At 38.4% G+C, this 19,756-nt stretch overlaps 2 protein-coding genes across 4 annotated transcripts in view; one reads left to right on the top strand and one right to left on the bottom strand.

The window, feature by feature from the left end:
• Window positions 1–10,449, top strand: part of LOC124234292 (protein SON) — a 31,825-nt gene extending 21,376 nt beyond the window's left edge. The window contains exons 7-12 of one of the 3 annotated variants that reach the window (XM_046651577.1): window positions 1,057–1,167; window positions 2,259–2,375; window positions 6,618–6,765; window positions 8,548–8,619; window positions 8,727–8,842; window positions 9,382–10,449. In XM_046651577.1, coding sequence (XP_046507533.1) covers window positions 1,057–1,167; window positions 2,259–2,375; window positions 6,618–6,765; window positions 8,548–8,619; window positions 8,727–8,842; window positions 9,382–9,540 — 723 coding nt within the window. In that variant the 3' untranslated portion in view covers window positions 9,541–10,449. Of the gene's footprint in view, window positions 1–1,056; window positions 1,168–2,258; window positions 2,376–5,855; window positions 5,936–6,617; window positions 6,766–8,547; window positions 8,620–8,726; window positions 8,843–9,328 lie in introns of those variants that run through there. The other 2 variants (XM_046651578.1, XM_046651579.1) reach the window with 2 other exon arrangements.
• Window positions 10,450–10,596: 147 nt separating this feature from the next.
• On the bottom strand, window positions 10,597–19,756 carry LOC124234391 (protein downstream neighbor of Son-like; the record flags this gene model as incomplete). Its single annotated transcript, XM_046651753.1, has 10 exons — window positions 10,597–11,404; window positions 12,017–12,229; window positions 13,006–13,204; window positions 13,695–13,799; window positions 13,911–13,989; window positions 15,052–15,230; window positions 15,816–15,994; window positions 18,188–18,391; window positions 19,057–19,137; window positions 19,556–19,756. Coding segments are annotated over 10 exons (1,578 nt in total), but the record flags the coding sequence as incomplete, so codon positions are not given.

Genomic DNA, 19,756 nt, shown 5'->3' with positions numbered 1-19,756 from the left:
GGACTGACTACCTTTAAGAATTTTCCTGGACATTATGAAGCATTTTAAGAAGTTAAACCATAGTCACTTCTGCCTAGCATAAGGTTTTTACAGGTAGAATATGAGCTTTGAAAAGAAAGATCTAAGACATTTCAAATGTATTTTATTTTAAATGTTTAATTTATGTTAATCCCGAAGAAATTTTTTTTTGAGGAAGATTGGCCCTGAGTTAACATTTGTTGCCAGTCTTCCTCTTTTTGCTTGAGGAAGATGGTCCCTGAGCTAACATCCTTGCTGGTTTTCCTCTACTTTGTATATGGGACGCTGCAGCTGCATGGCCTGATAAGCGGTGTGTAGGTCCGTCTGTGCCCTGGATCCGAACCTGTGAACCCTGGGCCGCCAAAGCAGAGTGCTCAAACTTAACCACTGCCACTGGGCTGGCCCCCCAAAGAAATATTTTAACTTTGGTCATAAATGTATATACACTATGACAAAAGATTAATTTATTTATATAATCATTATATTCTTTGAAGAAAATGAGTCCTTAAGACTGAACTATATCTATGAACAACGCAAGAAGGTGAAAAGACGTGCAGATGAGTGAGAGATCATCCACACGATAGTTTTCTACTTGCTTATTCAAGAATCTTATTGCTTCTGAAGGTTATGCTAATAAGTAGGGTAAAATGAAAACTACTGATGAGTATGAAATTAATAGTTCAAAAATAGTTAAAATTCTCAGTTCACTATAAATAACTATTTTGTTAGTGAAGCCTAGAGATTTTTAAGTCCTTTGTGGAACTTTCTATGATCATAATTTGATACAGTAGAAAATATGACATCAAATTCTGGGTTGAGTTCAACTGCTGCCTCTGATACTTTGTAACTTACCTTAAACGATCCTTGTCTACTTTCTAAGGTTATTTTACCTTTTTGAATCTTCTTCCTACTTTACAAGATTATTAATAGATGACTGTTATTTTGTTTTTGACATGTAGCAACTAAAGATATGAGCATTTTTCAGAATGTAGGGGGTCTATTGTAATTTGAGATAATTATCTATGTTTTCTTTCTTAGCCTGTGGACATTTCTACAGCAATGAGTGAGCGGGCGCTTGCTCAGAAAAGACTCAGTGAGAATGCATTTGACCTTGAAGCAATGAGCATGTTAAATCGAGCTCAGGAACGGGTATGTAGCAGTTTGAATGTCTAAATGAGATTTTTGCTAACTAGATGGTTGTGACATAAGCAAAGTCTGTGGCATGCTGTTGAAATGTAGGTCTTTATCTTGAAAATCCAGGAAAATAAATCATTTATCTTAATTAGCTAGTTTAGTTTAAATGAGATCAGCGATTTGGGGCCTGATCATTCATTCATTAAATGTTTATTGTGTACTATGTGGCAGGAACTGTTTCTTGAGGGAATGAAAGAAAAAAATTCCCTGCCTTCATAGAGTTTATAATCTGGTCTATTATAACAGCTAAGTGCCCCTAATAGTCCTGTGAGATTTAGGCACTATTATGAGTTCCTGTTTCCCAGCTGAGGATACTGAGGTAAAGTGTGGTTAAGTGATGCCCAAGGTCACAAAACTAGAAAGTGAGGGAAGTGGGGATTCAAATCCAGGTAGTCTGAGTCCAGAGTCTATGCTTTTCACAGTGGACAGCTTCTCTGTTTCTCCTCTACTTTTCTATGGTAGAGCTGTATGGAAACATAAGTACATGTTCAGACAGAGAGGAAATACATTGCCCTACAATACCAGGTGTTCACGAAATAAACTTTGAATGAATGACAACTGATTCTTGAACCATCACAATGAATGCTGGTGATAATGTAGTGCACAGTTTTTAAAGAAAGCCGTTTATGTGTTTGAACCAATTTCCTGTATTTATTACTCTTTAAGCATATATCTTGAATTTATTCTGGATTTATAATACTTTAAAGAATGTAATTAATTAAAAGCTCAGGCTATTATGACATTTATCTATGTGATCTTTTTAAAGAATGAATATTAGAGCTACGCTTTTAGTTGTTAGAGATGTATCTCAAATCTTGTTATTAATGGGATTCATTGAATTTTATCAAACTGCTTTGGAGTGTTTAGGAAAACAGTTAAGTATGTATAAATTCAGTGTATTGTTTTAAAAGGTGAATGTTCAAGTCTGTTATTCAGCCATTTCAGGAACTAAATTAACCATTTCATTTAGAGAATTGTTAATACCATGACACTTTAACTAGATAAGTAATTTTACTTAGTTAATTGAGGTGTCTTCCTTTCTTCAGATTGATGCCTGGGCTCAGCTGAACTCTATTCCTGGCCAATTCACAGGAAGTACAGGAGTACAGGTTCTGACACAGGAACAGTTGGCCAATACTGGTGCCCAAGCCTGGATTAAAAAGGTACACAACATAGGCACATACAAAAATGTCCAAGTACAAAGTTAAAATCTTTTAGAAAATGTTTTATTAAAAATGCACTAAGAGGCCAGTGACTCTAACCAAAGTTCATGAGTAAATTTGCTATGTGTATATACTCCAGGATGGACACTGAAGACGGACCTGATTCATGAGACAATGGCAAATGTATAAATATGGCTCAAGAGCCACTCAGTTTATATCCTGAGGTTATTTTTATTATTGCTGCTGCTGGTTTTTGTGGGGTGGTTTTTTACTACTGTGTTTAATGCTAACAGTGTATCTCAGGTGCTGTTCAGAATATTCCACAGTTCCTGTTGGACTACTAATTTCAAAGCAGTGGTTCTCAAAGTTTTTCTCAACATGGGATACTTTATTACAGGTTTATTTTTGGTGGATCACTGCCCCCAAGAGCCCTGTACCACCCCAATTTTCCGTTCCTCTGTCCTTCTTTCCCTTTCCTTAGTGCCTGCACCCTCCTCTAAGCTCCCTAGGCCCCTTTCCTCACCCCTCTTGTGATCTCTAGCCTCAGGTCCCTGTGGTTGTCAGCTGTTAGTTGCAGCAAGTGGTTGGGTGGACCCAGTATTAGCAGTGCATGTGGTGATTTTGCCATGGGACTGGAAGGCTGGGGAGGATGCCTGGAGCGCGTGGGGTGGGCATTGCTGAAGGGTGGTGAAGGGAGTGGGATGGAGATGGAGAATACTATCTGTGGACCACCATTTAGGCCCTGGTGGCCTCTGGTGATCCACAGGCTGAATTTGAGAACCACTGATCTCATGAAGAAACAGGATATGTAAGACATAAATTCAAGGGAGAGGACGGACGCCCCGTGCTGTGAAGATGTAGGTGCTCCTGGTTTCAGATTCCTGCAGTGAGACCTGTGAACTCCACCTACGACTGCCTCATTGTTGGGGGAGTCTTAGGTGGTTAAGAAGGGCTTTCTGAAGAAATGCGTTCTGGTGAAGGGACATGGTGTGGTTGGATGGGCAATGGGAAATTTGTTTCAGGAGTACTGGCAACATAGCTGTGCTGAAACTGGGAGGCTGTGTGGTCTAATGGCTTGGGAAGGTTTCTTTATCCCGCTGTACTCCTGACTCCTTTTGTGATTATGGGCAAGTAATTACTTGGCATTTCAGTCTCTAAGGGTCACGTGAAGACAAGTGCTTATTACTCCCTTACAGGGTGGTAATCAGTAATGTGATGAGTACTATAGAGGATTGCCGTGAGTGCTAGTGAATGAGATGAATTTCTGAAAAGGACTTTTAGTTGCCTTGGACCTTTTAATATCATAACATTTATTTCAGTTTTGATAGCGTTTTATCACTGATGGTCCTCTTATTAACAAATTAATGCAAAACATTATATATTCTCACTTTGCCTGCCAGTTTTTGGGGGAAATACTTGCATTAATATGTGTATAGTGAGTACACGGTCAGATTCATTACAAGATTACAACTTATGTAGTTTACTAGTGTTTCGTGTTGGAAAAAAGATGATAATCTAGCAAAATATTTTTAAGTTTGAATTAATTTTGTACTAATTGTATTACAGTTTTTAAAATGTGAAAGTGATTTGCATAGTATTTGGAAAGTGGCTTTCATCTTATTGGGAAGAATTAGAAACGTATATCTATGTCTTTAACAGTTTTAATTCTTTAATATTATTTAATACTATTTAATCTTGAAGCTGGGTACTCAGTATTTCAGGAAATTAGAATTGAAGCTTATCTGGTGTATAGGTACATAATAATTAAATAGTCATGTACATTACTAGGTAGAAACTTGGGAATGTGATTCCAGTGCATAATTTTGGTCATCATTGGTATAAAGAAGTGCTGATGCATAATGCTTGTATACTTCTAAACATCATGTTAACATAACTTTAAAAAAGTGAATCTTTTACTGATTCAATTGATTTCCTGTAAACTTTCCCTTAATTTTTTTTTGATTTCCAGTCTTGTAGGCAGTTGACTGATTTCAAATAAATAATTTACATCATTTAAAATGTAAATTTAATGTAAATTATTGATAAATTATCATGAGATAAAGATGTGTTCATTCATCAGACCAGATTTCTAAGTAGTTAGAGAAGAACGCAATGCTCTCAGGAAAATTTCAATTTATATGTTACTGAAGAATATTTGCTACTAATATGAATTAAGGAAGGAACATTTTATTTACAAAAATGAGCCAGAACATGTGGAAAAGTTATTAGGCAACTGAAAACTTAACACTTATCTTCAGTGGCAGAGAGATTTTACAAAACTATCTACTTGTTGTGTTTAGAAAACTTTTTCAAATGATCATTTGGCTTTTATTGCCTCGCTGTAGCCCAGCACTCTTTATATATTAAATCCACATGAAATGCCAACATTTTCCATTTTATTTTTTAGTTTGTTACAGTATATTCTTAGATGAAAAAGAATAAGATTTTTAGTATTGTCAGTAAAAAATTTTTAAATGGTTATTTATTTAAAAGAATCTTTGTTTTCTGGAATGAGATGATTCGGACATGACCCTGATGAATATTGTTTATTATTGTAGTCTCTGTAGATTAATCAGCTTTTTATGAGCTGTATACACACTGGGGTAAAGAAACAGATGACAATATTAGAGAATAGAAACAAAATCGGAAACCTGGGTTATTTGGGGATTTGTATTATACTCTGCACAGTTGCCCTTTCTTTTAGGAGTGTTTCCTGGAAAAGAGGGGCGGATGAACCTGGAAGTAAGTAAAAGTCATTTTAGGTGTGTAGCAACAAGGCAGTTGATATCCAAGCGTCAGCTAACTTTTCTCTTATACATCAACACTGCATGGCCTGCACCAAATAAGGAACTGAACCAGGGGTATGTTTCTACCTCCGCAGCTGCCTCCTTCCATCAGAGCACTTTGTTGAACTTAATGTCTAGTCACACATCATTGGCATGTTTTTCTCCCCAGCATATAGTTAAAAAGCTGGGGAAAAAATAAGATTATACAGTTTTACTACTGTGTAAAAACAAGATTTTAAAAGTTCAGTATTTAACTTATCAATACAGGAATGATTAATGCATACTATTTCCAGAGCTATCAAAATTTTTGACTCCCTCTGTTGATAAGTTAATGACTTGCTATATATGTTTGCTAGAGAATATAAATCTAAACTTTAATAACAATGGGAAATAAGGCATGATTTGCAGATATATCTTACAAATTTTTAAAAAATGGTCATAAAGATCAACAGTAGAATTCAGTAGTTTGTTATATGTACATGGATGCCCTTTAAAAAGAGGCATTGCATTATTTCTTAATGTGCGGAAATAATCAGCTGTCGACCATGCTAATGTATATAGTTGTGCATCGTAGGACATTAAGTGGTTTGCTGCTTTGATGGAAATTATGGTTCAGTGGGTTGGATACAAGAGAGATGACTGTTCACAGAATAACCTGTGAACTTTCACCCCTCTGTATGGAAACTTGTTTCAGGGCCAAATCCTTGTAGCTGTCTTCTTGCCCCGGTCAGTGCCAGCCCTACTATTCACAACACTGCTGCTACCGAGGCCTAGGTATGTAAACATTTAAGGAGTTTTTTAAAAGTATTTTAACATCAAGATAGGTTTTAAAAGAATTCAGATTCAGTATGGTGTAATTTCAGGGTATTTTATATGATTGTCTTCCATTTCTTATTGTGTAAATTTAATTTAAAGAGTTATCTGTTTGCTTCATAGGAATTTTCTAAGTAAAATACTTATACTTGTTTGATGGTAGAATGGGGAAGAAAACTTTGGATGATAACAATATGCTTTTTCAGTGTCCAAACTATTTCTAAATGATTTATGGGCTTTATCATTAACTAGGTACACCCGGGACAATTAATACTATTGACTGTTTTAACATTGCCTTCTTTTTATTTTGCAAGCTAAGAAGAGATACCAGTGAACCTAAATAGTGGACGAAAACAGGATTGTTCTCTTTTTTTTTTTTGGAGGGGGGCACAAGGGGCCACTGTTTTAAAACTGCCATTTATTTGCCTTATTTGACTTTCAAAGTACTATTATGTTAATGTGAAAATAACTAGACCATACACACTACAGTATGTATATAAGTATAGAAGTATTTAAATTTAATTGCTATAATAACAGTTCTAGAAGTAAAATAAGATTTCTTTTTTTAAAAAGTTACACTGAGAATTTGTAGTCAAATTCTAACTGTAAAATGGGGACATTTTACCTTTCTTTCTTTGGATAGGATCAGTTCTTAAGAGCAGCCCCAGTAACTGGAGGAATGGGAGCCGTTTTGATGAGAAAAATGGGCTGGAGAGAAGGAGAAGGATTAGGAAAAAACAAAGAAGGAAATAAGGAACCTATCCTAGTTGACTTTAAGACAGACCGAAAAGGTAAGTGTTTTGGGGGAACGTTTATTATCATCCTTTAACATTTAGAGTTTCATTACCTTCATATATTCTTTTGATGTCAGTAATCCTGAACTGGAGGCACCACTTCTGGTGTATATATAGCTGTTTTTGGGAAAATGAAGCTCATTTTCAGTGGCTTATATCAATATAGGTGGAGACACTAATGCAACCTTTGCTATGTATTTTTTCTGTCTCAGCTATTGTATCCCATATAGTCTTCTTTCCTATTAGAATGCTCTTTTGTCTTCACCTTATAAACCCTTTTTTCTAGCTCAGTAATTGAGTTCTTCTGGGTTGGGGCTGGAGAACAGTAGACCAGCTGCTGACATCACTGTCACCTCTTCATACTGCCCTGTGTTCGGGGCACCTTGGAACTTTTCTGTCTGCCTGCATTTTGCTACTGTCCTCAGATACCTGGGGCGGAGGGCTGGAGGGTCTATCTATATAGCCTGCATCTAGTTGCTAAGTATTAAAAATATACTTACTGTACAGACAATTGGTAACTTTTAAATAATTTCCTCCCTAGGAATAATGTCCTAAGTAGAATCACATGGGGCTGCCAGCTCAATGTGATTTCAGTAGCTTATTTAAGACTGCTTTTTAGAAACTGGAAAATTTAAAACGGATATTTATTTTCCTTACCTTTGTAATGAAATAGAAAGTTGAAGTTAATGCAGTTAAATTATTCTGCCTGAATGAGTTTGGAAACTGACTACCTCTGACCAAATTATGTACTTTAAAAAATGTTTTGCATCAGAATTTCTACATTGTCATCCCTGTAGAATACTCTGTTGCCATTTTATTTCAAATTGGAGGGAGTTTATTGTAATAGTGATATTCAAAAATAGGCTGGAAATAACATGAGAATCATCCTATGATGTAGTATTGGTTCAAAGTTTAAATCTGAAAAGGACATTGTGCCGATTATGTCACATTGACATTATATTGCTTATATAAGTTGAAAAAATTCTGTGTCATAAAAGGTGGTTTATTGGAACAAAATATCTGTGGATGCATTGTGTAATTCCAGGGAACATTTTCTTTGGAATTGTGCAACATGGCCTGGGTGTGGGAAAGCATACTAGCAGAATTAGCAAAGAACTGGTTGCAGAATTCCTCCTAGGATAAATGGAAGTGGGCAAGCATTGATTTTTAGATAGTAACATAGTTAGATCCCTTTGGAAAAGTAGGTTATGCAGTGAGGTTATGTTTGTCTTTTGAGACCATCTCACATTTGATAAGCCAGAAAGGGATTGTTTGCTGGGGAAAAAATGGACCCATTTATGCATACAGACAGCCTTTCTCACTTTACCTTTTATTTCCTTAGTGGCCTAAATCCTTGCCTTTTGGGGAACATACTTCTTAATTGAACATCATTTTTTAAGGGATGGGAGACCTTTAGATATCACTTGCAATAAATAGCCACTGCTACTTAAACGTACAAAGAAACAGACCTGGAGCTGTTGATAATTAGGGCACTTAATTTATATATGTATTCACATATTCTTGTGTTTTCTGAACATTTGATTTTTATACGATTTCCAATACTAAGGTATATGAAAATATAGATTTATATATTGAAACACAGCAAAAGAGAAGTCAAGATGGATATAGAAATCAAGGGTAATGAGAATTTATTGAATGTTTTATTTGAAGGCATGAGTTGAGGTTCAGGTTACTACAGATGGAATCGTCGTTTTGCTGTTAAAATTTACAACTGCTGCTTTGAAATTTATTCAGTGAACGTTTGACTTTTTTTTTAAGGTCTTGTTGCAGTGGGAGAAAGAGCACAAAAGAGGTCTGGGAACTTCTCTGCTGCAATGAAAGATCTGTCAGGTGAGAGACAGTTTTGAATTTCCTCTTCCCCATCGCTACCTTGAATTCATAATTTGTCGCCACAGATGGTGGAAATAATTAATAAGTGGTTCTTTCTTTCTCTGCAGGCAAACATCCTGTCTCTGCCTTGATGGAAATCTGTAATAAGAGAAGGTGGCAACCACCTGAATTTCTCTTGGTCCATGATAGTGGCCCTGATCATCGCAAACATTTTCTCTTTAGGGTAAATATGAATTTCTGCATTAATTGTATACATTTAATAATTTGATGACAATGTTAGAGGGTGAGGGATAAACATTATAGGATCACAGGATTAATATACTGTTTGTGGGTTGGGAGTGTTTATTTGTGTGGGTAGAGTGGTGGGAGTTTTAAACATTTACGTGTGCTTAAAGTGACCTGTAATATACTGTTTTTAAAAATGTTGGAGGGAAGGATGTGGGCAAAATCTGGTGAACAATTTGTTGACATTTTCTACTGGAACTTGGGGAATTAATTTAGTAGTCTTATCAGGCCCTTTTTTTTTCCTTCAATTTGGAGACCTGCTCTTAACTTGCAGTCCCTTTTCTTCTGGGTTGAGATTAATTTGACTTATGTAGTATGGGTTTTATATTTTTATAGATTATTTTTCTAGCATTTAGTGAAAAAATAAAAAGCTAATAGATATTAAAGTTTGATGCTGTTCTTATTGTATGTTTTTCTTGAATAGGTATTGAGAAATGGAAGCCCTTACCAGCCCAATTGTATGTTTTTCTTGAATAGGTATTGATAAATGGAAGCGCTTACCAGCCCAGCTTTGCCAGCCCTAATAAGAAGCATGCTAAAGCCACAGCAGCTACTGTGGTTCTTCAAGCAATGGGCCTTGTACCAAAGGACCTCATGGCTAATGCCACTTGCTTCAGGAGTGCCTCACGTAGATAGATTGAGGTTTTATATTAATCATTTCAGATAATTTTACTCTGCATCAAAATGTACTTCCTCTTTAATGTTGTAAATATCTGGCAATTTAAGACATTGTGTAAAAAGCAATCTGTACAAAACATCTCCAGGCTTTGATTTTTGTACCATGGAAATTGTATTTAACCATACAGGGTTTTGGTATGTTTATATTGTTTACCTTAGTGATGTATTTGTTTAAGTGGCTAACATCCAAACGATTGTTTGAAGGCATCCGTAATCTTCAGTGTGGAATGTTAAATAACGCTTTTATACTGTATTTTGTACTATGATATAACTTCCCTTCCTTATGGCTAGGCTGCTGTAACACTTGCCTGTAATCAGTGAAGGGCTGTGCACCTTGTACTAGTTCACAATGGGTTCTGCTGGACAGATACTGGGCCAGTGTTATTGAGGTAATCAAGCAAGATCTGTTCCACAGGGCTAATGCCACCATCTTCCCTTAAAATTTTGTAGAGGTTATAAAAAGAAAGTGGTATGTTGTGTGATGATCAGCACTAAGTTCTGTGTTCCCATCAAAGCCACTTGGGCCATGAGAAGGGAGTCGAAATTAACTCCAACTAGAATTTTACTGCAGAAGCCAAGTACATTTAGTATGGCATTGAGTTGTGATATAGTTTTACTTTGATGTGCATTTTGAATTTCAGCTACACCTAGATAGACGTAAAATGATAATTAAAATGCTGTAACCAACTTATCTAATAAAATCGGCACCCAGCCATTATTTTGTTGACTATGAGAAAGTTTAAGTTTATGTTAATTTTTAGGGTCTGATAGAATATTTCATGTGTATTACAGTGGTATTCATATGCTATGTCTCTAAACTTTATTTTCAAAAGCTTAAGGCCCAAATATAAACTTCTCTGGAATAAATGTGGTGTTTTATTTTCTGGATTTTTATAACATGAACAAATACTTCTTCACTAAATACTATTATTTCTTTACCCAATGCTTTTGATTTCTAAGCACTTTTATTTAGAAAATTTGAATTATATATACACACACACATAAATACCTACAAGAACATTAACTACTACTTTGCTGTGACAGCCGAGCATACTTTACAACTCAACACTATTCTGTACGGAATACAAAATACCCTTAGCTGAATTAACATGCAGTAAAAAAACAATATATTTGAGAATAGAGGAATTGTAAATCAGTAGGAGAACTACTAAGCTGGGAGCATCAACAATCAGCTCAGTAGATATTATCTACATTTGTTTTCTACCTTTATGAAACGAGAACCTGCCAATAATCCTAGGTAAATTGTTTAACTGTGCCCGGATGCCATTAGTCACAATGCTGTGAGATAGTTGATACTAACTTAGCCTCAATTTCCCATTTGCAAGGAAACACATTGTTTTCTACTCAGTTTATAATTAGGTTGTAGGGAGCTAGAATTCTCAATCAAGTTGAGGTGTTTTTAAACGTTTCACTTATTTTCACACCTGAATATAATCAAAATAGTAAAAACAAAATGTTGATTTGAAACCTCAATTGTACTGCTTAGCGCATGTAGTAAAAGTTAAATGTAACAAGATTAATGTTTATAAACATTTGAATGTTTTAAAATTCCTTTCTTTTAACTTCCAAAATGAACTTTAAAGCCAAAGGTATAAGAATCTTGAATTTCCTTGCTAGAAGGCTTTTTTTTCCTCATAGACTCCTTTTAGGCTTACTTTGGTGTTCAGGATCTCCAATTATAAATGTAGTCACTCATTTTCACATGCCGTAAAGATGATTTCCCCAGCACTGGTGTTTGACTAAGTTGGTCCAGAGTCTTAGGGTGCAACCCACAGTTAGCAAGCTCCTCATGAACGGTCTCCTGTGGAAATTTGTATGTGAGTCAGTAAAAAGCCCATCAGTCTTTGAACACTGAGTTTTTAATAACTACTATGGGAACTTTCACAAATAAATGCTGTATTCATGTTTATAAGGTAGGGGCAAGTCATCATCATCGATAGAAGTTGACCCTAAGAATTTTTGCGTAGTGACAGCATCCAAAAATATTAATTTGGGTTATTTTTCTAAGTCTAGCAAACTGATAAAAGTATGAGAGGCAATTTTAAAGGTCATAATTATAACCTCTAAATAAAAAAATATGTCCAAAATTAAAGGCAAATATGGTTAAGTAAACAACTATACAATAAATGAATTAGACACTTAATTTCTGGTTCTGAGAGGACAATGAAAATAACGCCTTTTTGTTTGGGAAGTTCTTTAGTCACTGTTGAGTACAATAGCCTGAATTCATAAAATTTACCTTACAAAAACAACATACAGACATATCCCTTCCTCTAGTAATTATAATTGATAAAATTAAGTAGTACCATTTAATAACTTGAAACATGAGTTTGGCTCATCACAAATCACTTATTTTCTCCATCTAGTTTGAGGAAACTAGCTACAAATAATCAATTTATAGCTGTATACTTACCTTATCTTGTACTTCTGTCACTGGTGGGCAGATATTAAATACAGCAGTTGGCTCGTGTGTATACAGTCCTGCAGAAAACGACCCACTCTGTGAAGATTTGAGTAGCATGGTCACAGAATGTAGAGAATGAGGCATGACAGGACCTGTAATCTCCAAACTAAATTGATCTTTGTATCCGGAAAGAGCTTGTGTCTTCACATTTACACTTCGTGCCTTTGAAAAGATTTAAAGAAATTTATGGTCACCATTTCTTGAGCTTTTGTCCCTAACAAAAAATGTGTTCACTAGCTTTTCATTTAGATTTTCCTCCCTTTAATAGTTACGGAACAAAGGTAGTTCATAAGACGTCAAAAGAATGTTATATGAGTAAAAATGTTTAGTAGTCTCCAGCATCCTCTCCTCCAAATTATGAGATTATCAGTTTAAATCTATTATAGTTTTCTCATATGGTATTGGTATCCTTTTATGATTTAGTAATACACTTTCAACGCAGGATACTGGGAAAACAAAATTCTACTGCTATTAACATGCAGTATATATTTTGTATTTACACATAGGATTTTTTCCAACAATATGGATATACAGTTATTTTTTTGACTTATCCATGATCCACTTTTTGAGATCTATAATTTAACAATATTCTTGGCTATGTTCTTTCATTGGTTAAGAAATGAGACAAAATGAGATTAAGCAACTTTTCCTATGGCGAAAAGGGAAATTAACATCAAAATGATTCTGTTGCCAATTTAATAAATTTTTTTCATATAATTCAAACATTTCATATAATTCATATACTGTCATTTAATTCCTTTGATAGAACTTTATATAAGAACTTTTTTACTGGGAGGAAAGCAAAAACAAAATACACTCCATGTAAAAATGCTAGGAGTTATTAAAAACAAATCAGGAATTTACCCTATCCAAAGAGGAAAAGTACTTAAAGCTTGGTTATGAGAAACAGTGTAGAATTTCTTTTTTCTTTTTATTACCTTAAGCATTTGCATTGTGGCACCTCGGAAAGCTATGGGGGATAAGAGGGTCGGTGGAAGTCCTGCCTGTGGACCTGAGGTAGCAATTAAACTCTTACAGTTAATCAGAAAATTTAGCAACGTAAAGGTGTTCGTTCCCTTCACCAGCACAACAGACTCAGGCCTGTGGTCCATTTGTACTTCATGTTTTTCTTTACGCCTGAAGATGACAATCAAGGAAACTGCAAAAGCAAATCCCAACCAGTGGGAAAAGCAGGTATCTTGATTCTGAATCACATGGGACCATTTTATCCCCATTCCAAACTGGAAATGTTCTTACCACCCCTCTTCACTACAATTATAAGGCATCTGTTTAAATCAAAATGATTTCTCTTTGACCATCTGAATTTGCTGTAAATGGACACCTAAAAAAACTGATTTCTTCTCTAGTCAAAAATATGTTCCGTTCTGCCCATAAACTTAACCAAAATGGAATGACTTCACTTTAAAAAAAACAGTTTAATAATAACTGTTGACAGTTTATTGGCACTTAGGAGTTTGTTATTTAATGTCAAAATGGAGAATTAGTTTTAATATGATCTTAAGATCATTTAAGATTATAGTCAAATAAAATTACCAGACAGTATTACATTGCTCGTTAACTTAATTCAATGAAAATCAATTCTAGTTAATAAGAACTGAAAGGATACAGCCTGATGGAGAGTATATCTGGTTTTTTAATTTTATCTTGCACACCCATCTCTTCCAGCCAAGAGAAACTTTCTTCTTCATCCTCATCACTCATTGCTTGCTCCCTAGGAAATGGCCATAGTTAGAGTCCCCACTTCATAAAGCTGTTTTCTCTACAAAACTGTTTCACTGAGTTAAGTCACAGGATGATGTAAAAGGTTACTTTAATCACATACTCCTCATGTCCCAAGCTTGTTCTGGATGCTTTCTTCTCCTGACCATTTTCTTTTATTAAAGGCAGAGAAAATTCAATACCTACATGAGGAAAGAAAAAGGTAACTGAGTTTTCTCTAATGTAATGTAAAAGAATTTAAAAGGAGTGCCCAGTGTCAGAGAGTATGAAATTTGAAAATGTGAATTTTCACACTTGATCTATTGAGGCAGTAGTTTTGAAGCTTTCCTGACAGCAACCCACAATATACACACACACACACACACACCCTCCTTGAAACAAAAAGTTCAGGAAACAATACATACACTTACTACATGTGGTACTCTTTCATAAAGTATATTCTACTCGATTCCATTTTTTTAAACAGTGCTGACTGAGCCCACTAAATAGATTTCATGATCCACTAATGAGTTGACCCAGTTTGAAAATTACTGTTGGGAGGGAGGAGGCCAAAAGGGGTGATTAGGCACATGTGTGTGGTGATGGATTGTAATTAGTCTTTGGGTGGTGAACATGATGTAATCTACACAGAAGTCGAAATATATAATGATGAACACCTGTAATTTATATAATGTTATAAACCAATGTTACCACAATAAAAAAAAAGAAAATTATGTTATTTAAAGGGGATAAGTAATTTGCACTCTCAAGAAATTTCTAGCAGAGTATATTCAGATTTGGACTTTCCAGGCCAACACGTGTTTAGAGATCAGAGAAGGGAACACTATTAACTTAAAGCTATGTATAAGGGGCAGTTTAAATGACTGCTGGAAAAAATCAGAAGTGAAGGAATAAACATTTCTTAAAATAATATAGGTAAAACTCGTAGAAGACAACTCAACTGTTAAAAGAATTCAAATTTTAGCTTTTAAGTAAAGTGTCTATTATCTAGTGTGGTATTCTCATTTTTAACCTAAGGTTTACCTCCTTCTTTTTGTGTGTGTGTGTGTGTGTGTGTGTGTGTGAGGAAGATTGGCTCTGAGCTAACATCTATGCCCATCTTCTTCTATTTTTTGTATATGGGTCACCACCGGAGCACGGCTTGATGAGTGATAGGTCTGTGCCGGGATCTGAACCTGCCAGCCCGGGCTGCCCAAGTGGAGCGCCACAAACTTAACCACTACGCTACCAGGCTGGCCCCTTACCTTCATTTTTCATAGCTTCTCTTAAACCTCTAGTTGTAGGAGATATGAGAGCTGTGATTACATCATTTCCTGCTAATCCTGCTGCACGGAACAGGATAGTAAACTGATAGGTACAAACATAAAAATAGGGGCAAAGTTTTGTCTTCAGCAGATTATATAGAGAAGTGAAGCTCACAGACCTAGGAAGCAAAAAAAGTTTATTTTATTTAGGTATTATTAAACATTTAATTCAAAATCTAAAATTTAATTTTGTATAATTCAGTTTGATACTCGCCTGATTTAAAACACAACACAAACACTAGAGATAATGGTTTGAATTTTTGCCGTTTCATACAGCTTGGCTTTAAAGGCTAAAATTGGTCATGGGACTTGATGACTTCTAAATACTTTAACAAGTAGTGTTTACCACTTAAACACTAACCATTTTTTCTTTAAACAAAATTTAATTGATAATTGGTTGCTTTCTCTGAGCAGCTTCTGCTGATGAGACAGGAAGCAGCCATTGACAAGGAGTAACATTAAAGACTTCTGTCTATATATACTTATCAAATGCTTAAACACATTCCACGACCGCATGAAGAGCGAACAACAGCTTAAAAAGTAAACAATTTAAATGCTACTTATTAAGAGTTTAGGTAAAATAATTCAGAAGGACAGAGAAATCCTTCTCTCGCTATACATTTCCACATCTTATAAATAATAAAAAAAGAGAATACTGCTAAAATGAAAATTCACTCGATTGCACAGATTTTTACCAATCTTACCAGTCACTCATTAAAATGTCTTGCAGGGCTTCATCAGCTGACCAAGGGCTTGCCTTTCCAGCCATTTTTCTGTCTGCTCCGATACGAGGGAAGAGCGGCAGCCACGGAAAGGCAGGGTGGAGCCAATAGACAAGGCTCTGCTGGAAGGCACAGCGGAGCTCAGTGCAGAGTTTGGGATCCTAAAAGCCAGAGATGATAGTGGACAGTTTCTGCCCCATTAGAAGTACAAAATTTCATTAAAAAGACACTGAATATACCAAACTTATTCTCACAATCTTCACTGCTTCCTACAGGAAAGTGTTAACTGTTAAGATGGGCTAAAATGGGTTTTTTGTTTGAAAAAACCTTTCTTGTCAGCAATGGCAGTCTGTTAAACCAAACATCAGAATACACACTTAAACACAGATGGGAACATTCTCCTGTCTCTACCATCCTGAAGAACAATGACCATATTTTTCTGGGGGGTGTGTGTGTAGGTAACGCTATGTTCAACTCCGCTCCCCTGACGACACTGTTTCAAAAGTAGCCAGTAAAAATTGAAAATGTGGATCACAAATCATCCTGATCTACTGAAGAAAGAGATGTGCTACGGCCTCTACGTAATTCCTTTTAGCCTAGTTTGAGCTGATGGGCTAAACCTGAAAGTAACGCAATTACACTTCTCTAAAACCATTCTAGAACTCATTAACTTTACTAAATTTACAACTAACCATCACCTAGGTAGCAAGAATTAGTGCATTTAAAAAAGTAGAGTATAGGCCCTGCGGCTGGCACACCCCGGTCGACCTGCGGAGACCTTCCGGAAAGCGGTTCGGTGCAGGCCTAGTGTAGTCTTCTGTCTGCACAGGGTGAAAGAGAACAATGCAGAAGGACTCCAGCCCGCTAGTGCCTTTACACTGGATTGGCTTTGGCTATGCAGCACTGGTTGCTTCTGGTGGGATCACTGGCTATGCAAAAGCAGGTAGTGTCCCATCCCTGGCCGCTGGGCTCCTCTTCGGTGGGTTAGCAGGCCTGGGTGCTTATCAGCTGTCTCAGGATCAGAGGAACATCTGGGGTTTCCTAGCTACATCTGGAACCTTGGCTGGCATTATGGGAATGAGAATCGTGGGTGCCAGTTTGCTGACGGCTGTCAAACTTGGAATTAGTGTGTTCAGTGGACCCCATCAATCATACTCATGTCCCAGCTTGGACTCAAAGAATTTTAAAACGTCCACTATTCCTAGTGTATTAAGAGAAGTAAGTGCAGGATTTACATGTATTATCATGTCTTACTTAAAAAAAAGAAGGCACTGAACTTAGCAGGGAAAAAAAATCATTATCATTACAATCCTAAAGAGGTGTGTAATGTATAACACAAGAGCTTATTATTCTAATACCCTCACACAGTTTGATTCTTGTTGGTTGATGTTATCTCTTCTTTCTGTGTCTGTAGGTAAAGTCACAAGGGGTAAAAGGTTAGGTATCAATGTTGGGGGTCCTGAAAATCCATACCCTACTCAAAGGGACAGTGTGAAAAAAATCTGATGAGATTTAGCATATCTGTTCTTTTGCTCATCTTAGAGCACAGCCCTACTCTGAAATAATGTTAAATGAAATATCAATGAAAATAAAGTTTACTATAAAAAAAGTGGAATATAATTAAAAAAAAATTAAAAATAGAAATACCCTATGACCCAGCCATCCCACTACTGTGTCTTTACCCAAAGAACTTGAAATCAACAATTCAAAGAGACTCATACACCCCTATGTTCATGGCAGCATTATTCACAATAGCCAAGACGTAGAAGCAACCCAAGTGCCCATTGACTGATGAGTGGATAAAGATGTGGTGCAAACATACTACTCAGCCATTAAAAAAAGATGAAATCGTCCCATTCACAACTACCTGGATGGGCCTTGAGGGCATCGTGTTAAGCGAAATAAGCCAGACAGAGAAAGACACACACCATATGATTTCATCATCTGTGGAGCATAAACAAACTAGGACAAAGAGAACAAATTAGTGGTTCCCGGGGGGAAGAGGGGTGGCGGGTGGGCACAAGGGGTGAAGGGGCACATTTACATGGTATTTGACAAATAATAATGTACAACCGAAATTTCACTACGGTACAAGCTATGACGACCACAATTAAAAAAAAAAGGTAGAGTATACATTAAATGTGAGAAAATCAGTAAAATAACCAATCTGCCTTTGCAATCCTACTCGATTGCTTTTCATTTCTTTTCCTTGTATTATCTTTTTCAAAAGGCCTTAGAAAAGAATGGTTTAGTTGAACAATTAGTGAAAGGAAATATCTCTGATACTTCGCAGAGCAGTACATTTTACACTTAGTTTGTTACTTTAAGACGTAGCTATTTTCCTTCAGAATTACCTGTATACTTGGAGGCAAAGTAACTTCTGTCGCTCTGCAATGCTGGACGACACCCTGAGCCTCTTCCTGGGCCTTCAAGTGGTCCGCCCAGGTAAAGGGCTGAGAAGAGGTGAAAAGGAGGCGAGTTTTAATGCTCCAGTCCACAGGTAACTCAGTACTTCCTGAGGACAGGATATCAGACTCGGAGGATGATACGTGTGGAGTCTTTTAGAAAACAAAGGACACAAAAATTAGTAGAGTAACAAGGAAAAAAGACTTTCAAATCTAAGTAACATTACCCATAACTAAAAGGTCAAAATTTTATGAACTGTCTAATAAACAACATTGAAAATAAACTACACAGTGTGCAAAAGGCTGGAAGGGGCTGTGCTGAAGCGTCAACAGCGGTTGTGTCTCTGGGGAGGGGGAAGTACTTTCCACAGCCCCCGGGAAGGGCACTTCTGGAAGGCCGGGGGTCTGCGGGCGCTTCCCGCCTGCTCCCTTAGGACACTGCGGCCCTCCTTCACCCAGCAGACACGAGTCCCCGGGGCGCGGAACGGAGCGGGCGGCACCGGGGGGCTCGGCGGGCAGCGGCGCCGGGAAGGGGGTGCGAGGACCCGGTGGAAGACTGGGCGAGGGGCTCGGCCGAGCCTGCGGGGCTGGCGCCGCACGCAGAGCTGGGGTCGCACTCCCCGCAGGGGCAGCATCGCCCGCCGGAGGCCGAGGGGGCCCAGCACGCTCGCTCACGCTGGCGTTGGCGCCGTTGTGAGCATCCCCGCGCCGTCCGAGGCCCGGGGCTCTCTGCGAAACCCCTTTCCGAGCAACCCGCTTCGGGGAAGCGCGCACTCCCGCCGCAGGGCGCGCGCGCTCAGGACACTCGCCAGTACTACCTGCAGCGATTCAGGAGCGGCTGTTCCTTCAGGAAACTTCTCTTCCCTCGGCAAGTCATTCTCTTGATTAGCACCTAAAAGCTGGGGTTAAAAGCACGGTCCTTTGTCACCGGCGCGCCCTGGCGTGTGCACACGCTTGCTCCCCGCGCGGGCCGTCGGAGCTGCCGCCGCAGCCGCGGGGAGGCCAGGGGCTGCGCGTCTAGCGCCTGACGTGTGGGTCCCCCATCGGAGGATCGAGGGGCCCTGGGTGAGACACGCTGGCAGACCCCGACCCCGGAGTGCTCCCCGCTCCTCGCTCCCAGTGATTCTGCGCGCGGGAGCGGGGGCCCTGAACGCCACGGAAAGGGGCTCCTGCTTCCGCCGGCAGCCGCCCTCCAGGAGGGGTGCCAGGGTGTCCGGCGGTCTTGGCCGGCCTCTCCCCAAGAGGGCCGCGCCCAGCACCAGCCCTCTCCGCGGCCGGAGCCCCGAGCCCGCGGCTGCCGAGCGCCGAGACACTCACCGGGCCCGGCGCCTCCTGCTGGCCGCGGGCCGGTTCCTCGGGGGGCTCGGCGGCGGCCCGCGGCCGGTTGTCCAGGCGGGCGAAGGGGTTCCTGGGGGCCGCGGCCGGGCCGCCGCCTCTGCCCGCCGCCGCCGCCGGGAAGGGGCGGAGGGGCAACCCGGCCTCCAGGGCGGCGCGGCGGGGCGCCGGCTCGGGCCGCGA

This window comes from Equus quagga, unplaced genomic scaffold (genome assembly GCF_021613505.1).
Source record: "Equus quagga isolate Etosha38 unplaced genomic scaffold, UCLA_HA_Equagga_1.0 73442_RagTag, whole genome shotgun sequence".
NCBI lineage: Eukaryota > Metazoa > Chordata > Mammalia > Perissodactyla > Equidae > Equus > Equus quagga.
This window is presented reverse-complemented; position numbering and strand designations above follow the sequence as displayed.